Below are 17,307 nucleotides of genomic sequence, written 5' to 3'. Positions count from 1 at the left end.
CCCTGTCTGTTTCCCAGGGTTCAGCCCCAGCCCCTCCCCCCATCCCTGTCCATCCTGGGTCTGGTGTCAGGTGTGTCCTCCCTTGTCTGTTTCCCGGGGTTCAGCCCTAGCCCCTCCTGTGCCCCCCCATCCCTGTCTGTCCTGGATCTGGTATCAGGTGTGTCCTCCCCTGTCTGTTTCCCGGGGTTCAGCCTCAGCCCCCCCATCCTGTCCGTCCTGGGTCTGGTGTCAGGTGTGTCTGTTTTCTTGCGTTGAGAGCATTTTCAGGTAGTGTCTGAACAGGTGTGGTTTCGTCTGTAGTCGTGACTTCTGGGCTCTGCTAAGCGCAGGTTTGGGGGAGGAGAATTTTCATCTCAGTGCCTTGATTTGCATTTCTTTTTTCTGCAATTTTGTATGTGGTTTGTCTTGATTTTTCCCTCCTCTTGGACATTTTGTGGATGGCTCTTATAGGTCACAGGAGCTCTGTGGTGTTAGTTTGTGAAGTGCCGTTTCTGTCCCGGGCAGGCAGGTGGGTGTCTACACCCTTGCCAGCCTTCCTCCATTCCTCTCTGGAGCTGCTGAGCCCCCCACACCCTGGGCCTGCGCGGTAAGGTGGATTTTCTCTCTGCGGGTGCTAGTATCTCTGTTCAACCTCGGCCCCTCCCCCACAAGAGCCTTCACTTCCTCCGGCCCTCAGTGCCCGTGGACTTGGGACTTGTTGGAATGATCAGTCCTTTGTCTCCTTCCGGGTGTGCTGAGGTCCGGGGTCTCTGCCTCACAGTTACGCTAAGTGCCATGATCACACGTGGTTTGCTTGCGGCGTCAGGGTGGCCATACCCCACGCAGCATTAGTCGTGCTTGTGACTAACTCCCTCATCGGTCCTGTGTGCTTTGACCCTAGATGGTGTCCTGACCTCTGTGAATCACTGCAGTCCCATCCAAGCGGTAGAATCCATCTCCACGTCTGTCTACAAAAAACAGAGTTTTGTGCTTTCCCCCTTTTCTATGCAAGAAGGTATGCGACTTTCGTTTCTGTAAAAATCCTTAAAGCAGGTTGTGAACCGTGGATTCCTGTTCATAAGCCATTCTTGTTTCTGTTTCCACTAGAAATGTCAGGTTTGTCCTTCCACGTTGCTTCCCTGGATGAGAGTGGGGTGCTCAACGTTTGGGTGAGTAGGCCGTGCCCTGGGCTCACACCAGGCCTGCGCCCCTTGCCCGCTGGCCCCTGTGGCAGTCCAGGCCGGGTCGGCACCTGCTGGTGGGACTGCGATGACACGGTGACCTGATGACAGGATGACATGCCTGGAGGGCATGACTTCCTGGGGGCGGGGCCTGGGGAGGGGGCGGGGCTCTCAAGGTAGCACTGAGGCTCTGGCCACTGGTTTGAGTGAAGAGATGTGAATAGAGGTCAAAGAAAGGGATTCACGACATTGAAAATACTAGTTCCGAGGTCAGCGATCAGTCTCTTCTCTGGAGCAGAGAAGTGTTTTAGTACTGATGAAAGCACGCGGCCCTGGTTAGACCTGCACATCATCAGGCTGTGGCCTCGTCACCCCTGATGCATGGTAATATGTCAATGTTCTGTTTTAGGTGGTGGTGGAATTACCCAGGGCAGATATCGCAGGTTCAGTGAGTGACTTAGGTAAGTGTGACATAAAGACTTAATTTTAGTTAGTGTTTTGCAGTGAGTGGAGGTTAGAGATCCCGACAACCACTCTGAAAACAAGCACAAAGCTGCCTGAAGATGAGCGCCACAGTCGAGTGTCATGTAACCTCACCTGCCGCTGGGTGGGCACCTCCGCATGACTCATTGACCTTCCTTGGAGCTCACGGTGCTTTCGCATCATTGTGGGCTTGTAGGTCCTGCCTGTCTGTGTGTGTTATTCTGTCCTGAGTGCTTGACACACAATCACTGTGGCTTGTCTCCCTCTGGTTCTTGACATGTCAGTCACCCTGGGCCCGAGCCCTCATCCTGGGACATCAGCGCAGGTGGTGCTGGCAGGGTGCTGGGAGGGCCTCATGTCAGAAGTGCGGTGTGTGCTGAGAGCGGTAGAAATGGCCAGGAGCCCCGAAGGGAGCTCGGGGCTTTGCTGGGGCCTGTGCTAGAGCATTGGGATGCATGGTGGAGGGTCCTCAGGCTGGCTCCCCAGGAGCTGTTGGCCACGGCTTTGAAGAAACTCTGGTGGGGAAAGGGTGACATGTAAATGTGTAGGGCACACTCACAGGTCATGCTTCTTTATGCTGCTACATACCCTATGTGTCTAGTTAGCATGTGATGTCCCCATCCCTGGGTGTGATTTTCAGTATGATTATGAGGCGGATATAGGTGAAGGGTCAGTGCTGGGGTCCATCTTGGCTCAGCGGTTTGGTCAGATTCTCACAGCTGAACTCCCCTTTGAGATGCTGAAGAGTTAGCACTGGTCCGGGATGCCGGAGGGGGGTGCACTGGTCAGACTGCGTCTTGGGGGCTTGTTGGGAGCTTGTGGCTTCTGGGGACTGCCTAGTTCCTGGCAGCAGGCAGCTCCCGTGGGAAAGGCTAGAAAATCAGGTGGCCCTGGCCTGAGAGGAGTCCCCTGTGGACCCAGTCTGCTCCTTGCTGTGCCTCAGTTGTGGGTGGCAGCTCCAGCACTTTGCTGCTTCTGGGCCGTGGCATCCAGGCCCCGCTCCAGGGAGGATGCATCTGGGGGAATTGTTGAGTCTTCCTCGGGTCTGGCGTTCCCTGACTTGCCCTCACGTCATGAGCTGTCAGTGCTGGCTTTCCAGGGACCAGCCTGGCCAACATGCATCTTGTTCCCACCATTTAGAAATCAGGGACTTAGAGACGGGACGCAGCAGGTGCCAGTGCTGCATGTCAGGGCCAGTGCCAGTGGACTGTGCCCCCGGCTGGCCATGAGAACGGGGCGGGGTCATTTCCCTGACTTCACTGCTAACACATGTAAGGCCGAGCATCCAGTCTGCTCATGACAAGACCATTGTCCTGAGTGTGTGGAGCCTCTGGGGGCCCCAGACCCTGGGAGCGTCAGAGCAGGTGGGTGTCAGGGAGGCGCTCCTGGCCCTGGGCTCACAGTCAGGCTCAGGCTCACCTGCCTTCACCCGGGTGTATGCCCTGGGCCCGAGGACGTTGTGGCCTTCAAGCACATCCCAGGGCTGTTGCTCATTTGGGCCATTACCGGGGCGTTTCTTAGGAATTTTAGATGGTGATGAGGACTTAGAGTGTCTTCCACGGTTAGTTTGTGATCTTCCCATAGAGACAAAATCATTTTGCATAAAAATACTTGGTAGTGATGTGGAAAGTTTGTTGTGAAGTGTTGTTGTATAAAAACTCCTTTTATCTACAGGACCACTTACCCAAACTCTGACCATGTTTCCACTTTGCTTTTGGGAAAAGAGGGGATGACATTCGTACCAGAACTCAGTGGAGGGGTGCTGGCCATTACGTGCCCACGGGAGTGTATGGGGGTAGTTCCAAGCTCTCATGTGTGTGTAACTCAGGTCACACTTAGAGCTGATCATTCACCATCTTTCCTTGCTCCGCAGAGGACCAAGGGCAGGGCAGGCTTCCCAGGTGAGGTTGTGACGTGGGGAGACTCAGCCCTGGAGCTCCTGTGGGAGGGTGGCTTCAAGTCTGCAACAGCAGTACTCAACATCACAGTCGAGACTGTGTTGGAGCTGGTCATGTGTGAGGAATCACCCCGCCCCCCGCCCCATTGCCAGTGGAATTTACCTGTGTGGTTACGGTCTCCCCACTCCCACGGTTCTAGGCAATACCTTGCCCAGAACTTGGGTTTCCATATGCATAAATTTTTAGTTCCCTCATTTGCAGTGATTATACAAAAGGAGGAGTCTGTTGGGAACAGACAAGGGAGGCAAAGCCTGTGAGGGGCTGAGGGTTGGGGTTAGGAGTCCAGGGAAGGGGTGCCAGTGCTGAGGAGCAGGCCCATTGGGCATGCCTCGCATAGTGAGGAGGGAGGTCCTGGGAGTTTCTGACCAGCGTGGGGCCTCCAGTGGGCATTTACAGCAACGAATTCCTGTTGGGACTTGAGGGCTTGGGGTTTGGAGGGTTTTTTTTTTTGCTTAGCATACTGCCATTATTTTACTTTATCAAATCTAAAAATGTAAAGGAGTCTTGACTGGTTTCACACTCCTTTCTTCTAGTTCAGTTTGCAGGAACCGTGCCTGCTTGAGGGAGGGAACACTTCATGGGCCACATTTTGGCATCTTTTCCTAACACAGATATTTAAACAATGAAAAACAATTTCAGGCAACTCCAGTTGGATTCTGATTTAACTTGTATTAAGAGGTACATTTCTTTATGGCTTCCTGTTCGTAGGCTTGATACCTGGAGGGAGGATAAAGCTGGTGCACAGCACTACGATTCAGCTGAGCGACAGGTAAGCCTGTGCTGCTCTGGGTCAGGACATCCCCTCCTCTCACAGGACCGATTTCCCACAGAAGGAAGTGACATTAAGTAATTGCATGAACAGAAGATGTTCTGCTGCGTGCTGAAAAATCCAACCTTTCACATTATTTTTGCTAAATTAGTTTAATATTAATGAGTCCTTGTAGTAAATACAGTTCCCAGGTATAGAGCTAACAATATTTTCTTTGATTAAAATAATTTCTATCTTATAAATTGGTACAATTTGACTATTTTTCACCAAGTTTTCACATAACTCTGAACTTAAATAGGTAAGTTTCAAGAAACAAACCTCAATATGAAAGTTTCTTCAGAAATTTTAATTTTTGCATTTACTCCTATCACTTTATGTGACACAAATATTAAATATTCGTATATTGCTTGTGGTATTTATATATTCCGTGTAAATTTATTTCCCAAGCATCTTTTCTTTTGCCATCTGTTGTTGGGGGTTACCAGCATACGATTTTCCCTTGGAGAATTTGTTGTATTAGCATGGTTCTTCTTAGAAGGTCTGGGTCGTAGTGAGGAATCTGTACGTGCACTGAAACTGTACATCACCGTTAGTCGCTTGACACATAATTTGGGTTAGGATCAAACATCTGCTCATCTTTGCTGTTACTTTACAGCCTGTGTCAGAAGGGCTGTGAGTTCTGGGGCTGCACACAAACCCTGAATGTGAAGTTCCTGCCGTCAGACCCTAGTCACTTCATTGTCGGCACAGACATGGTAAGACTTGAAATCTCACTCTAATTCATTTTCCTTCCCTGGTCGCTTGGCAGATATCTTCATTGAAGATTAACTTCTTGTTTGCTTCTGTTACGACGATGCTGTACCATTGTATCAAGAACAGATGCTTGTCCCACCTCCTGCCTCACTCTCCATGGTCACCACTGCTCTTCTTTGCTCCCAGGGTCTGATAAGTCACGGCACCAGGCAAGATCTGAGAGTATCTCCCAAACTGTACAAACCTCAGCAACACGATGTGAGACCCGTCCGAGTGAACGTGATTGACTTCTCACCGTTTGGAGAACCAGTCTTCTTGGTAAAGAAGCTGTTGGTTGAAGCACCATTTCTGTTTGGGCAGCAAAACTCGGCTGTGATCTCTGGGGATTATTCTTAAAGTTGATCACTTTGGTGCCAATGGGCGGTGTGGGAGACTGTGTCCTCTGTGCAGCTCATGCAGGTCATTCCACGTGGCTGTAGAATGGGCCTTAAAATTCCTTATCTTCCCATAATTTGGGCTTACAGAGAAGTTACGATCGCCAGCCCCTCACACCACACTTGACCTCTGTGGCTCCGTCCTCACCCTCCCAGTCTGTGTGGATGCACGTGCTTTACCATCTGAGAGGAAGTCGCAGAAATGCCACTCTGTCCCTAAATGGTTTGGTGTAGTTTTCTAAAGCAGGGTCATTGTCCTGCAGCCGCAGTCTGGCCGCGACCACCAGGAAGTTAGGCCCGGCGCAGCCCCCGCTCTCTGATGGGTGGGTCGATGATGTTCTGGGTTAGAATAAAATCACAGCCAGGGCATAAGCTCACTCAGCTCTGGGACAGTGCCTCAGTCTCTCCTGACCTTGATGTTTTTGAAGGGCATACAGTGCTCCTCAGTTTGAGTCTGCATGATGTTTCCCCCCGACTGGATTTGGGTTTGTGCTGAGCCCTCTCCGCAGCTCCCTCCATGTGGGGTCCCCGCATTCCCTGTCTGATTCCCGTGTGTGTGTGTGTGTGTGTGTGTGTGTGAGAGAGAGAGAGATCCCTGCACAGCTCCCCAGAGTCCGTTGCTGAGCTTGGCATCCAGGTGTGGCTGCCTCCGTCATTTGGGTGATTGGCAGATGGTGGTTTTCTAGTCTTGCCCTAAGTGTGACGTTATCAGCTGTGGAAGGCCTCCCCTCTGTCCTCCGCAGGCCTGCTTGTGTGCCTTTAGGACAGGAAGTGGATGCAGGGCTATTTCCTCTCCTCACTGTGTTACATCCTCTGCCCTGCCGCCCAGACTGTCCTGGGCACATCCTTCAGGCTGGTTCTCGTGTTTTCTGACCTCATTCTGTGCTTTCTGGGACAGCAGACTCTGGGATCAGCCACTTCTCCAAGCAGTCCTGGTTCCCGTCAGTAGAAAAATACCAAGAAACCAAGATGTGGACAGACACAGCTCCATACCCACTGACAGACTCGGTGCTGGCCATGCACCTTTAGTGCTCCCTCCACTCGCCTGGCAGCGGGAGGCCCGGCTTGTTCTGCCCGCACTGTATGTGTATGTGCTCGACCCTAGAGCACACAGGCCATCTCGTGGTTGTTAACTCCTGCTACTGCTGTTTTGGAGGAAGGGTGTGAAGGATTAAAGAGAATGATTTAAATAGTAATTAAGCTTCTCTAAGCTAAAAATTTGGGCTTTTACTAAACCAGCCAAGTTTTGTTTTATAAAAATCTCAATCTAACTGGAATATATAACCACAGTAATGGTTTAGACTTATATAATCTTTTTAAAAAGGTGGGTAAATAAATGATTTCTTCAGGGCCAGTCTTAATGGCTGATGGTTGAATTAGCAAAATTCAACTTTGTTAAAGATAAACACCTGTTTTTATATTTGCTGAGTTCAGTATTGACTGTTTAGGAAGGAGGCAGGGGTCCAAAGTGTATCAGCATCTCCAGGGTAAGTGCTCACCTTATGGTTTGTGAGGACAGAGCCAATGCTCTGAAGTGTCTGCCGCTACTGAATCTGAGTGAAAAGGAAGAGAGAATGGAGACCAACCATCTCCACCCCTGTTCCCAGGCCGGCTGTTCAGATGGAAGCATCCGGTTACACCAGCTGACCTCCGAGTGCCCTCTCCTGCAGTGGAACGGCAGCACCGAGGGCCACGCGGTCACCGGCCTCCGCTGGTCCTTGACAAGACCTGCTGTGTTCCTGGCCCAGGATGAAACATCCTGTATTTATATCTGGGACCTGCTGGAAAGTGACCTGGGTCCTGTGGCCAAACAGCTCATCTCTCCAGACAGGTGAGTCCTATGATGTGTCCTCATAGGCAGATCCTTTCAGAAGCATCCTGGATGGTCTCATGTGTAAGGTAACTATGCTTTAAGACATGGTTACTTATGTTTAAATTTAACTATTATTATAGTTACATATTTAATATTTTGAAAACCACTTTAGAAAATGTTATTTCATATCCCATCCGGAAAAGTCTGAATGAGAGAATTCACACTCTACTATTTTCCCTTGAAAACACTTTTTGTGAGTTCCTTAGTTATGTTCATTTACTAGATGTTTAAATTCAGTATTTGGCCGAGTAACATACAGAGTCTTCCTTCTAGTTTCTAAAAAGAAATGCTCCACGGGAGTCAGTAATTCCCTTAATTTCACGTCAGTGTCATTGTCGGCCCTACAACAACATCACAGTCCACCCAGCCTCTGCACAGTTTAATGTGAAACACACTCATGTGAGTAGTTCTTGATGCTTTAAATAATTCCATTTTGTTATGTTTAATCCAAAGTTGAAATATGTAATGAGTTTTCACTATGAAGGACTCTCTCTTGTCCCCACTTTGTCTCTATACCTATTTTCTTCCTTGGAATTTTATACTCCTGCTGTGAAATGGAGGCTCCTTATGACCTGGGGAGGACGAGGCCAGCCAGCATCTTCCACTTTGTGGAAGAAAGAGGACAAGCCATGATCAAACCCAGGGCATGGTTTGACAGAACGTGGGGACACACCAATAAGACCTGGGAAAACAAGAACCGCAGTTGTTTAGGTCCAGAACTCATTATTCTTACGTTACTCTAGTTATTAGACCAGTACATCATTGAACTCCAGACTGTGATTCCCATAGAAGCACATGATGCACACACAGTTCATTCCCAAAAGTTTGCCTGTTACTTAGTCAAGTGTTTACTAAGCGCCTAAGAGGTCTTGTGGTGCCGACATGTGCTCTTAGCGTGTCTTCTTGGTGCTTGCGTGGACTCTGCAGCCCATGTTGGGCATGCATTGCAGTCACTGTGGGGGCCTTTCGTGTTTGTCACCTGTACTCATGCCCCCAAGTTTGTGGCAACTAAGTTTGACCTGTATTTGACACGAGTAGTTGAACAGTGTTGAGGTGACTCTTGTAATTTTTTAAAATTTAAATCACTTAAAATTTAAGTCACAGCCGGTGTAGTATCATTGTTGGGGTGGCGGTCAGGGACTTGTCAGTTACCTGTAACACCCCGAGCTCATCCCATCATGTGCCCTCCCCCATGCCCGCCCCCCCCCCTCCCGTGACCCATCTCCCACCCCCTCCAGTGACCCTTAGCATGACGCTATGATTAGGAGTCACCCCTGGTTTGCCTCCCTCTGTGATGGTAAGTTTTCCTGGTTGGCTTAGCTGCCCTGAACGTGTGGGGCACTCCAGAGCTGGCTTGTGGGTGGATGTGTGCCGAGCTACCTCCGAGGGGCCTGGTCCCCGTCAGGATGTGCCGTGCTAGCCTTGCACCGTGGGGCAAGTCTACAGGACCTCAGCGGGCGCTCAGACCCTGGGGGGCCACAGCGGGGTTCCCTGCTACCCGTGAGTGCTGGCACCCCTGAGGGGCTCACCACTCCTGTCCTAGGCCAGTCATGGACTCCCAGCTCATGGCCCCTGGTCATTGCAAGGAGACGACAGGCCTTAGCTCCTTGGTGAGTTGTAAGGTGGGATGAGTGTGTGACGGGCATTCCCAGGATGCTGGGGACCCCCAACCAAATCAGGCACGGTCAGGGGCTAGGGGAGACCTCGGGGTGGGGAGGATGCCACTGAGCCAGGTCTCAGAGTTATCCTCTGAGTGACCAGAGGAAGACGGGAGATCATGTCCCAGGAGTCTTGCCCATCGGAGCCGTGTGGGGACTGGGGTGGGGTTGGCCCTGACCAGCCAGCAGGCCTCTAGCGCACACGGGGTGCATGCCTCTGCATGTCTGCCGGTGGCCTGGGAGGGGAGAGGTTGGAGACTGGACCCGAACGGAGAAAGTGGCAGTGAGGGGGTGGCGGAGGCAAAGTCAGGGCTGTGAGGCTGGCCTCAGGCTTTTTGCCGGGCACTGTAGGGCCACCTGCATCCCTGTCACTGGGAGGCATAGGCTGGACAGGGCCCCAGTGCTTGGGGCATTGACCTGGCGTGTCCTTCATTGTGGCCGGTCGGCTCGCAAACGGTCAGCCACAGAAGTGCATTTTCTAAGTGGTTTCTATAGGTTTTTATACGTTTATTTCTGGCCTAACCTTTCATTTGACACTGAAATTTTCAGAATTCTCTTCCTTTTTGCTCCCTCCTTGGAGGATGGATGACTTGGGAGACTCATAGTCACACAGCTGTGCCTCTTGCTTTCAGACTGGTGGCCATGACGGTCGTGGGTGAAGCGGAGAAGACCAGCGGCAGCTTCCTGGCCCTGGTGCTGGCCAGAGCCTCTGGCAGCGTGGACATCCAGTACTTGAGGAGGGCTTGGGTGGCCCCCGTGCGCGACGAGCTGAGGAGGCTGCAGCGGCTCTTGCAGGAGGCCCTGTAGGGGAGGGGCTGCAGGTGTGCTCATTGTGGGGGACAGGGCCAGGTGATGACTCCTGTGGAGAGACCAGCTCTATCTGAGTGCATGTACATTGATGTAGATAGAAGGCGTGGATTCTGTGTGTAACTTGTTTTATAAGAATGTTACCTCAGTGTTCCCAGTAAATAAATCACTATTTTTGAATGGAAACAACAAACATTTTAGTGTATGTTGAACTTGAGAGGAAATAGTCATGTCGATTATGTTCTTCTCTGAGAATATTTTTACTTATTCTTTGAATAGCTTTAAAATATTAGCACATTTATGTTTTAAACTATGTACCATGAATGTATTTTAATGAACAGTTTTCTTAGTCCTGCAGAAAAGGACATGCTCAGGTGTAAATTAAAGGAGTGATGTCATTGAAATGACCTCTGTCAACCGTGTTTTCTTAAAACTTTCTTGTTTTTCTTTCACATTATTTGAATGTCAGACACATTTTACATTATGTTTTAGTATTTTAAAATGTCCTTGTATAAAAATAACACAAATAAATAAATTCTCTTGAATTCTGAGATGAGATCCAAGAAAGTCTGGGATGGCCCCTGTCCCACACCCAGTGTCCCTGGCTCAGTGAGGGTGGGATGGTCAGCAAGGGTCCAGGCAGGGCTTCTGTCTTCTCTGGCCACATTGAGCTTCCACTTGGCCAGCAGCATGAGGGTTTCACTGTGGAACTGGTGTCCAGGAGGCTGACCTCTGCTTCCTTCACTGGACCGGGAGCTCTGTGGACAGAGACGTGTCTCTTTTGTCACTATCATCTTCAAGGGCTGTGTGCCTGCCTCGCACACAGTAGGCGCTCAGCCTATGGTGAAAGAAGGAAGAAAGGAACGCATGGCCATTGGGTGAGGTGTCCATGTGGCTCTCGCTAATGCATAGCAGAGTACTGTCAGATTGCCATCTGACGTAGCTGGGTGTGGAGATTTTAATCCTGGAAACAGGCCCGGCCCCTCGGCCCCTTATCCACCACCAGCCCTCAGGTCCTTATTTGTGAAATCTGACCTACAGTGGAATTGAGAGCAGTCTAACTGCTTCTCTAGTGATAACCAGTAACCTCCAGCGGCCTCCAGAGTAAGAGGGCATCAAGTTAGCAGCCACACTAACTCTTCTAAATCCCAGTAGAGGCTCAAGAAGATGCAGAAGAGACAAAGCATGGCTACCAAAGACTGGCCCACTGATTAGGAGCAGCTTCGAGATGTGGCATCGTTGGACTCCGCCTGAAAAGTGGATTGAAAGACCAAGGTCCTCCTGTTGAAGCCTGGGTCTTAGACTCAAGACTCCTGTGTGCACTCTGCTGCATCCCTGCAGAACTGCTCCTCCCTCAGTGGCTGCTCTTGCTTCCACAGGCGAAGCCCTCCCATGCCCACCAGTGGCACCTCCTTTCTCCCCTCCACACGGAGGCCCCAACACCAGGAAACACCAAGAGGAAGATCAATGCCAACATACAATTTTGTCAAAATTATCCTTGAGGGCATGGGGATTGGAAGGGCCCTGCCAGCAGTTATACTGGAGAAGCCCATTTGGGGTGGGAGCTGCTGTTTGAAGAGCTTGTTTAGAGCATCTGGAGACAAAAGGACAGAAGAGGAGGCCCCATCTGAGTCCAGTGGCTCTGGGCCAGTGTGTCTGCTTTGGGCTGGGATCGTGTACACTTGACCCCAGTGTCTAGGAGGGAAGGTCCTGCTGGACCCTGCTCTTGGCAGCCAGACTCCGAGGAGCAGTAGACTATTCGTGATGATTGGAGTGCTGTGAAATACATTACACGGCAGACGAAGGGATCTCATCCTGAGGACTGAGAAAGAGCAGAGCTCTGCAGACAGCCAGAGGAAGAAAAATGGGCAAGCAGCAAACAATGGCAAAATGATAGGCTACAAGGAGAAATGGCTTCTGTGAGAAGGACTAGAAAGCCACAGGAGAAACCAGGTTTAGCATTAAGTGCTAGAGACAGAGTTAACCCACACTGAGGATGATGAGTGTGTATTTTCCACAAGGAATGATGGTTCAGCAATGTGCAGAGGGACAGACTGAGGAAACAGTGGAAGACCTGAGGTCCAGACAAGGAATTCTAAGTGTTTCCAAGGACGAACAAATGGAAAAGAAGTAACAATAAACAATTGTAGGAAGAACTCCCTGAGTTGATAAAAGACCTACTTACCTGAGTCAGAAGGCTCACTGGGAGGTGCTCCACAGACAGCAACAAGGTCAGCATTTGCGTCCGCCATCAGTGTGCTTTCAGCGTCAAGGAAACGAATTTTATTTTTCTTCTTTTTTTCCCTCCTTTTTAGTTAATGGAGCATTTTTGTTATGATTCCATCTTATGTCTGTTGACTTAAGCACTTAATATCTCTTTTAATGAGTTGCTGGTGATTGCCTGAGGGCTTACAACATGCATGTGTTTAACGGGAGTCTGCCCCAGATTGTATCATACCCCCGGTGGGTGGCGCAGGGCACCCACCCCCCTCTTCCTCCTGGGGGTTTAATGTTCCTAAGAATTTTGTTTGTCTAGAAAAGTCTTTATTTCTCCTACACTATTTACTTACTTATTTTAAAGATTTTATTTGTTCATTCATAAGAGACATACACAGAGAGAGATAGAGGCAGAGACACAGGCAGAGGGGAGAAGCAGGCTCCATGCAGGGAGCCTGATGGTGGGACTCGATCCCGGGGCTCCAGGATCAGGCCCTGGGGCAAAGGCGATGCTAAACCGCTAAGCCACCCGGGCTGCCCGTCTCCACTTTTTAATAACAATTTATTTATGAGAGAGAGACAGAAGAGAGACTCTCCAGCAGACTCTCCACTGAGCCCAGAGCCCGACCCAGGGCCTGATGTCATGACCCTGAGATCAAGACCTGAGCTGAAAGCAACAGTCGTCCGCTTCCCCTGCTGAGCTCCCAGGCGCCCTTTTCTGAGATGCATCCCCACTGAGTGCAGCAGTCCCTTCCTGGGTTTGGTGCTTTCATTCAGTACAGATGTCCCCCCATCGTCAGCCAGTTCTGAAAAGAAGATGCCCACATTTTCATCTTTGTCCCCTGTAAGTAATAGGCCTCTTCTCAGCTGCTTTCAGGATTTCCATTTTAATTTTACCAGCGATTTAAATATGATGTGTGGGTTTCTTGCCCCCCAACCCCTCACCCACCCCCACCCCCCACCCTACTCAGCATCCTCTGAACTTCTTGGATCTTCAGGTTGGTGTCTGTCATTAATTTTGGAAAGTCCTCAGCTATTATTTCCTCAAATATTTCTTTTCCCTGTTCTCTCTTCTCAGATTCAAGCAATGTATGCATTAGATTGTATGATATTATCTCACAACCATCCTGCCTTTTTCTTCCTTTTCTTTTTCCCCCCTCTTTCTGTTCCAGTTTGGGTAACTTTCTTGCCCTGTCTTCCAGCTCATGGATTCTTTCCTTGGCTGTGTTGAGTCTAAGAATGAGCCCACTGAAGGCATTCTTTTCCTGCTGCTGTGTCTTTCTTTTCTAGCATTTACATCACATTAATTTTTTATAGTCTCCATCTCTCTGTTGAAATTACCCATCTGAGGGATGAGCACTGGGTGTTACTCTATATGTTGGCAAATTGAACACCAATAAAAAATAAATTTATAAAAAAAAAAGAAATTACCCATCTGATCCTGTGTGTTGTCCACTTGTTCCATTTTAAACCTTAATGTGTTGATCATAGTTATTTTAAGTTCCCTCCCTGTGAACTAGTCGGCTAATTGTCACATCACTGTCATATTTTTTTCTTCCTTTTGTGTAGGCCTCTTTTTTTTTGTTGGAAGTGGCATATCTGGTGTAGGACAGTAGAGACCAAGGCCTGGCAGTGGCCAGCCTTCTCTTCTGCCAGGCCTTTCTTTCCCTTGGGGCTTGAGTCAGTCTCATAGGGGCTGGATGTGTTTGGGATTTGCTGTTGCTACCAATTTCTCTCATAGATCCTGTGGGTCTTGGGGGATAGTGCTTGTTTGTGAGAGCCTTGCTTCAGCATCTGCTCCATCCTCAGCTGGGGTTCCCTCTGTTGTCCTCCAGCAGGTGACTTGTTGCTTGATGCTTGCTGACTTGTTGTAGGGTGGACTTCGGGTTTCTGTCTTGATGGAGCCTTGCCTCAGGCCCTGGCACCACGTTTCAGGGGTGATCTGCTTTCCTGGCCACATCCTGAACTTAGCACCTATTTCCCCCATCCCTACCAGGGACCCTGTCTTTCTTTCCCTCCTAGCTGTACGATCATCCCTTATGTTGTGAGGGTACCAAGAGAGTCCTTTTTTTTTTTTTTTTTTTTTTTTTTGGTAGTTAACATTCAGTGCAATCCTGGTTTCTGCAGCAGAATTCACTGATTCATCAGTTACATACGACACCCATTGCTCCTCCTAACAGGTGCCTCCTCCATCCCATCACCAGTCTGGCCCATCCCCCACCTCCTCCCTCGAGCAGCCCTCAGTTTGTTCTCTTTCATTTTTTTTTAAAGATTTTATTTATTCATTCATAGACAGAGAGGCAGAGACACAGGCAGAGGGAGAAGCAGGCTCCATGCAGGGAGCCTGATGTGGGACTTGATCCCAGGTCTCCAGGATCACATCCTGGGCTGCAGGCGGCGCCAAACCGCTGCGCCACCGGGGCTGCCCCAGTTCTCTTTCAGTAAGAGTCTCTTATGGCTAGTTTCCCTCTCTCCTTCCTATCTTTTCCTCTTTCCCATATGTTCATCTGTGCATCTGTTTTCTTTCTTAAATTCCACATATGAGATAGATCACACGGTATTTGTCTTTCTCTGACTTATCTCACTGAGCATAATACCCTCTAGCTCCATCCATGTCATTGCAAATGGCAAGATTTCATTCTTTCTGAAGGCTGAGTGATATTCCATTGTATTACATACAACATCTTCCATCTCCATCAGTCCACGAGCATGTGGGCTGTGTCCATATCTTGGCTATCGTAGATGCTGCTCTAAACATAGGTGTTCATGTATCCCTTTGAATCAGTGTTTTTGTATTTGAGAGGTAAATTCCCAGCATTGCCATCGCTGGGTTGTAGGGTAGCTCTATTTTTAACATTTTGAGGACCCTCTACCCTGTCCTCCACAGTGGCCATACCAGCTTGCATTCCCACCAGCAGTGCATGAGGCTCCCCTTTCTCCATGTCTTCCCCAACACCTGTTGTCTCCTGCCTTGTGGACTTTAGGCATCCTGTTGAAGAGCGTGCCCTCTGACAGGTTAAGGCTTGTTCTGTAGACAGACATCGTGAAGGTCCCAGCCCCGGGGAGCTTGGCACCAGGAGTCACCAGGAGGATGGTCTCAGGGCCATGCATCTGCCAGTGCCCAGGGCAGGAGTCCAGGAGAGAAGCCTGGAGAGATGCCCCTGACCTGGCACAGGTCACCAACTCAGGTCCCCACCTCTCCTGGGTCTCCCCAGCCCGTGGCTGGGCCTGGGGACGTGTGTACTTGCAGCTCTTACGTGGGCATAGGCTGCTGCTCCCCCAGCCTCGGTGGCTTGTTGGTGCTGCTTGGAGCCCTCTGAACACAAGCACACTCCTCACGGATGCTCTGGGTTGGGCATCTGCAGAAGGCACATGGGCTGTGAGAGAGTGAGCCCTGCAGGACAGCACATCTCCGGCCGTCCCTCCACTCCACCTCCTGGGCTTCACTGCAGAGCTTGCATGTACGATCCCCAAACCGCACACATTTGCAAGGAGAGTACAACCCAGAGCTCTCCTCTAAGAAATGTGATTCTAAAGACACCCACCAGGATCCAGTCTGTTCAGGGTGATATCAAGGGGGTGATTACTTATTTTTTTGAAAGATCTTCTATTTTTGATATGTAGTAATGTGAAATACTCAGAAAACCCACAGTCAGGTCAAGTAACTTCCATACAAGAAGTTTCCTTACTCATTCTTCATTTGCTGCTAGTTGACAACTTCCCTTCCCAATAAAAATTCACTTACACCTCCTGCCTTTGTAGTTCTGGTATTCACTTTACTATGTAATAGAAGTAGCATGTTGCTGCCAGAATACAAGCATTGCTTTTGGCAAATTAAAGTGCATGTCATTTCTTACTATTACTAGAGAGGAGAAGTAAAGTACACAAGTCCAAGTCTAAAACATAGTACTTTTCCATGCAGATGTGTACACATGTCAGAGGGTGTCCAGTTTGTCTAGTGATTGTCATGTAGAGTTGGGCCACTATTGTGTGTTGCTGATCATTGACTGTAGTCCCAAAAAAGCCTTGTGAAAATGTTATAAACTGTTGATTCCATATACATGAAGGGGTTTCTTTGCTATAAGAAATCCAAATGGAATAAGGAATGGAGATGAGAAATATAGAAAGCCTGTCTGTACAGTTCTTGGGTTTTCTGAGCACACCAGGCATTCAGCCTGACTCAAGAATGCCCCGGAGGCCTCCACACGTGGGGGAGGGTGAGCGCAGCTGGGGAGGGGTCTCCCGTCTGCCCTTGGAGTGCTGATCAGGGGTGTAGTGTGGGGGAGCACGGTCCTCCCCTATGCATGGACAGGGGGGAATTAGCCTCGAGAACAGGAAACAGACCCCAAGCAAAACAACCCCAAGGCAATTAAAAAGCTACCATCAGAACTTGGAATCTTGATAGTTCAGCTTCATGCTGATATGATATTTATAAATCTATGATAACAGGGTCTCCCCAGAGTATTGGGACGCACCATCTGGTTGTCGCAAACTCAAGACTTTTACTTAAAAGACATCTTTTTAATATTTTTAAATTTTAAATCTTTTTAAAAAATTATTCATGAGAGACACACAGAAGAGAGAGAGAGAGAGAGGCAGAGACACAGGCAGAGGGAGAAGCAGGCTCCATGTAGGGAAGCCCAACGTGGGACTCAATCCTAGGTCTCGAGGATCAGGGCCTGGGCTGAAGGTGGCGCTAAACTGCTGAGCACCGGGGCTGCCCATTTTTAAAATTTTTATTGATTGATTGATTGATTGTTCTTCGTTCTTTTTTTTTATTTAAAAAATTTTTTTATTGGAGTTCCATTTGCCAACATATAGCATAACACCCAGTACTCATCCCATCAGTGCCCCCCTCAGTGACCATAACCCAGTCACCCCAACCACCGGACCACCTCCCTTACTACTACCCCTTGTTCATTTTCCAGAGTTAGCAGTCTCTCATGTTTTGTCTCCCTCACTGATGTTTTCACTCATTTTCTTTCTTTTCCCTTTATTCCCTTTCACTAATTTTTATATTCCCCAATGAATGAAACCATATAAAGTTTGTCCTTTTCCTTTTTTTTAAATTTATTCTTTTTTCAATTTTTAAAATAAATTTATTTTTTATTGGTATTCAATTGGCCAATATATAGAATAACACCCAGTGCTCATCCCGTCAAGTGCCCACCTCAGTGCCCGTCACCCAGTCACCC

At 49.1% G+C, this 17,307-nt stretch overlaps 1 protein-coding gene across 11 annotated transcripts in view; it reads left to right on the top strand.

Annotated features, from left to right (window-relative positions):
• The window catches only part of DYNC2I1 (dynein 2 intermediate chain 1), a 48,427-nt gene extending 38,125 nt beyond the window's left edge, over positions 1-10,302 (top strand). For 6 of the 11 annotated variants that reach the window (XM_077849478.1, XM_077849477.1, XM_077849481.1 and 3 more), the window contains 9 exons: positions 881-994; positions 1,087-1,148; positions 1,570-1,621; positions 4,310-4,370; positions 5,026-5,125; positions 5,310-5,441; positions 7,165-7,388; positions 8,974-9,040; positions 9,638-10,302. In XM_077849478.1, the coding sequence (XP_077705604.1) occupies positions 881-994; positions 1,087-1,148; positions 1,570-1,621; positions 4,310-4,370; positions 5,026-5,125; positions 5,310-5,441; positions 7,165-7,388; positions 8,974-9,040; positions 9,638-9,895 (1,070 nt within the window). In that variant the 3' untranslated portion in view covers positions 9,896-10,302. Of the gene's footprint in view, positions 1-880; positions 995-1,086; positions 1,149-1,569; positions 1,622-4,309; positions 4,371-5,025; positions 5,126-5,309; positions 5,442-6,455; positions 6,645-7,164; positions 7,389-8,973; positions 9,041-9,637 lie in introns of those variants that run through there. The other 5 variants (XM_077849483.1, XM_077849480.1, XR_013353095.1 and 2 more) reach the window with 4 other exon arrangements.
• Positions 10,303-17,307: the final 7,005 nt, after the last annotated feature.

This window comes from Canis aureus, chromosome 15, assembly GCF_053574225.1.
Source record: "Canis aureus isolate CA01 chromosome 15, VMU_Caureus_v.1.0, whole genome shotgun sequence".
Taxonomy (NCBI): domain Eukaryota; kingdom Metazoa; phylum Chordata; class Mammalia; order Carnivora; family Canidae; genus Canis; species Canis aureus.
This window is presented reverse-complemented; position numbering and strand designations above follow the sequence as displayed.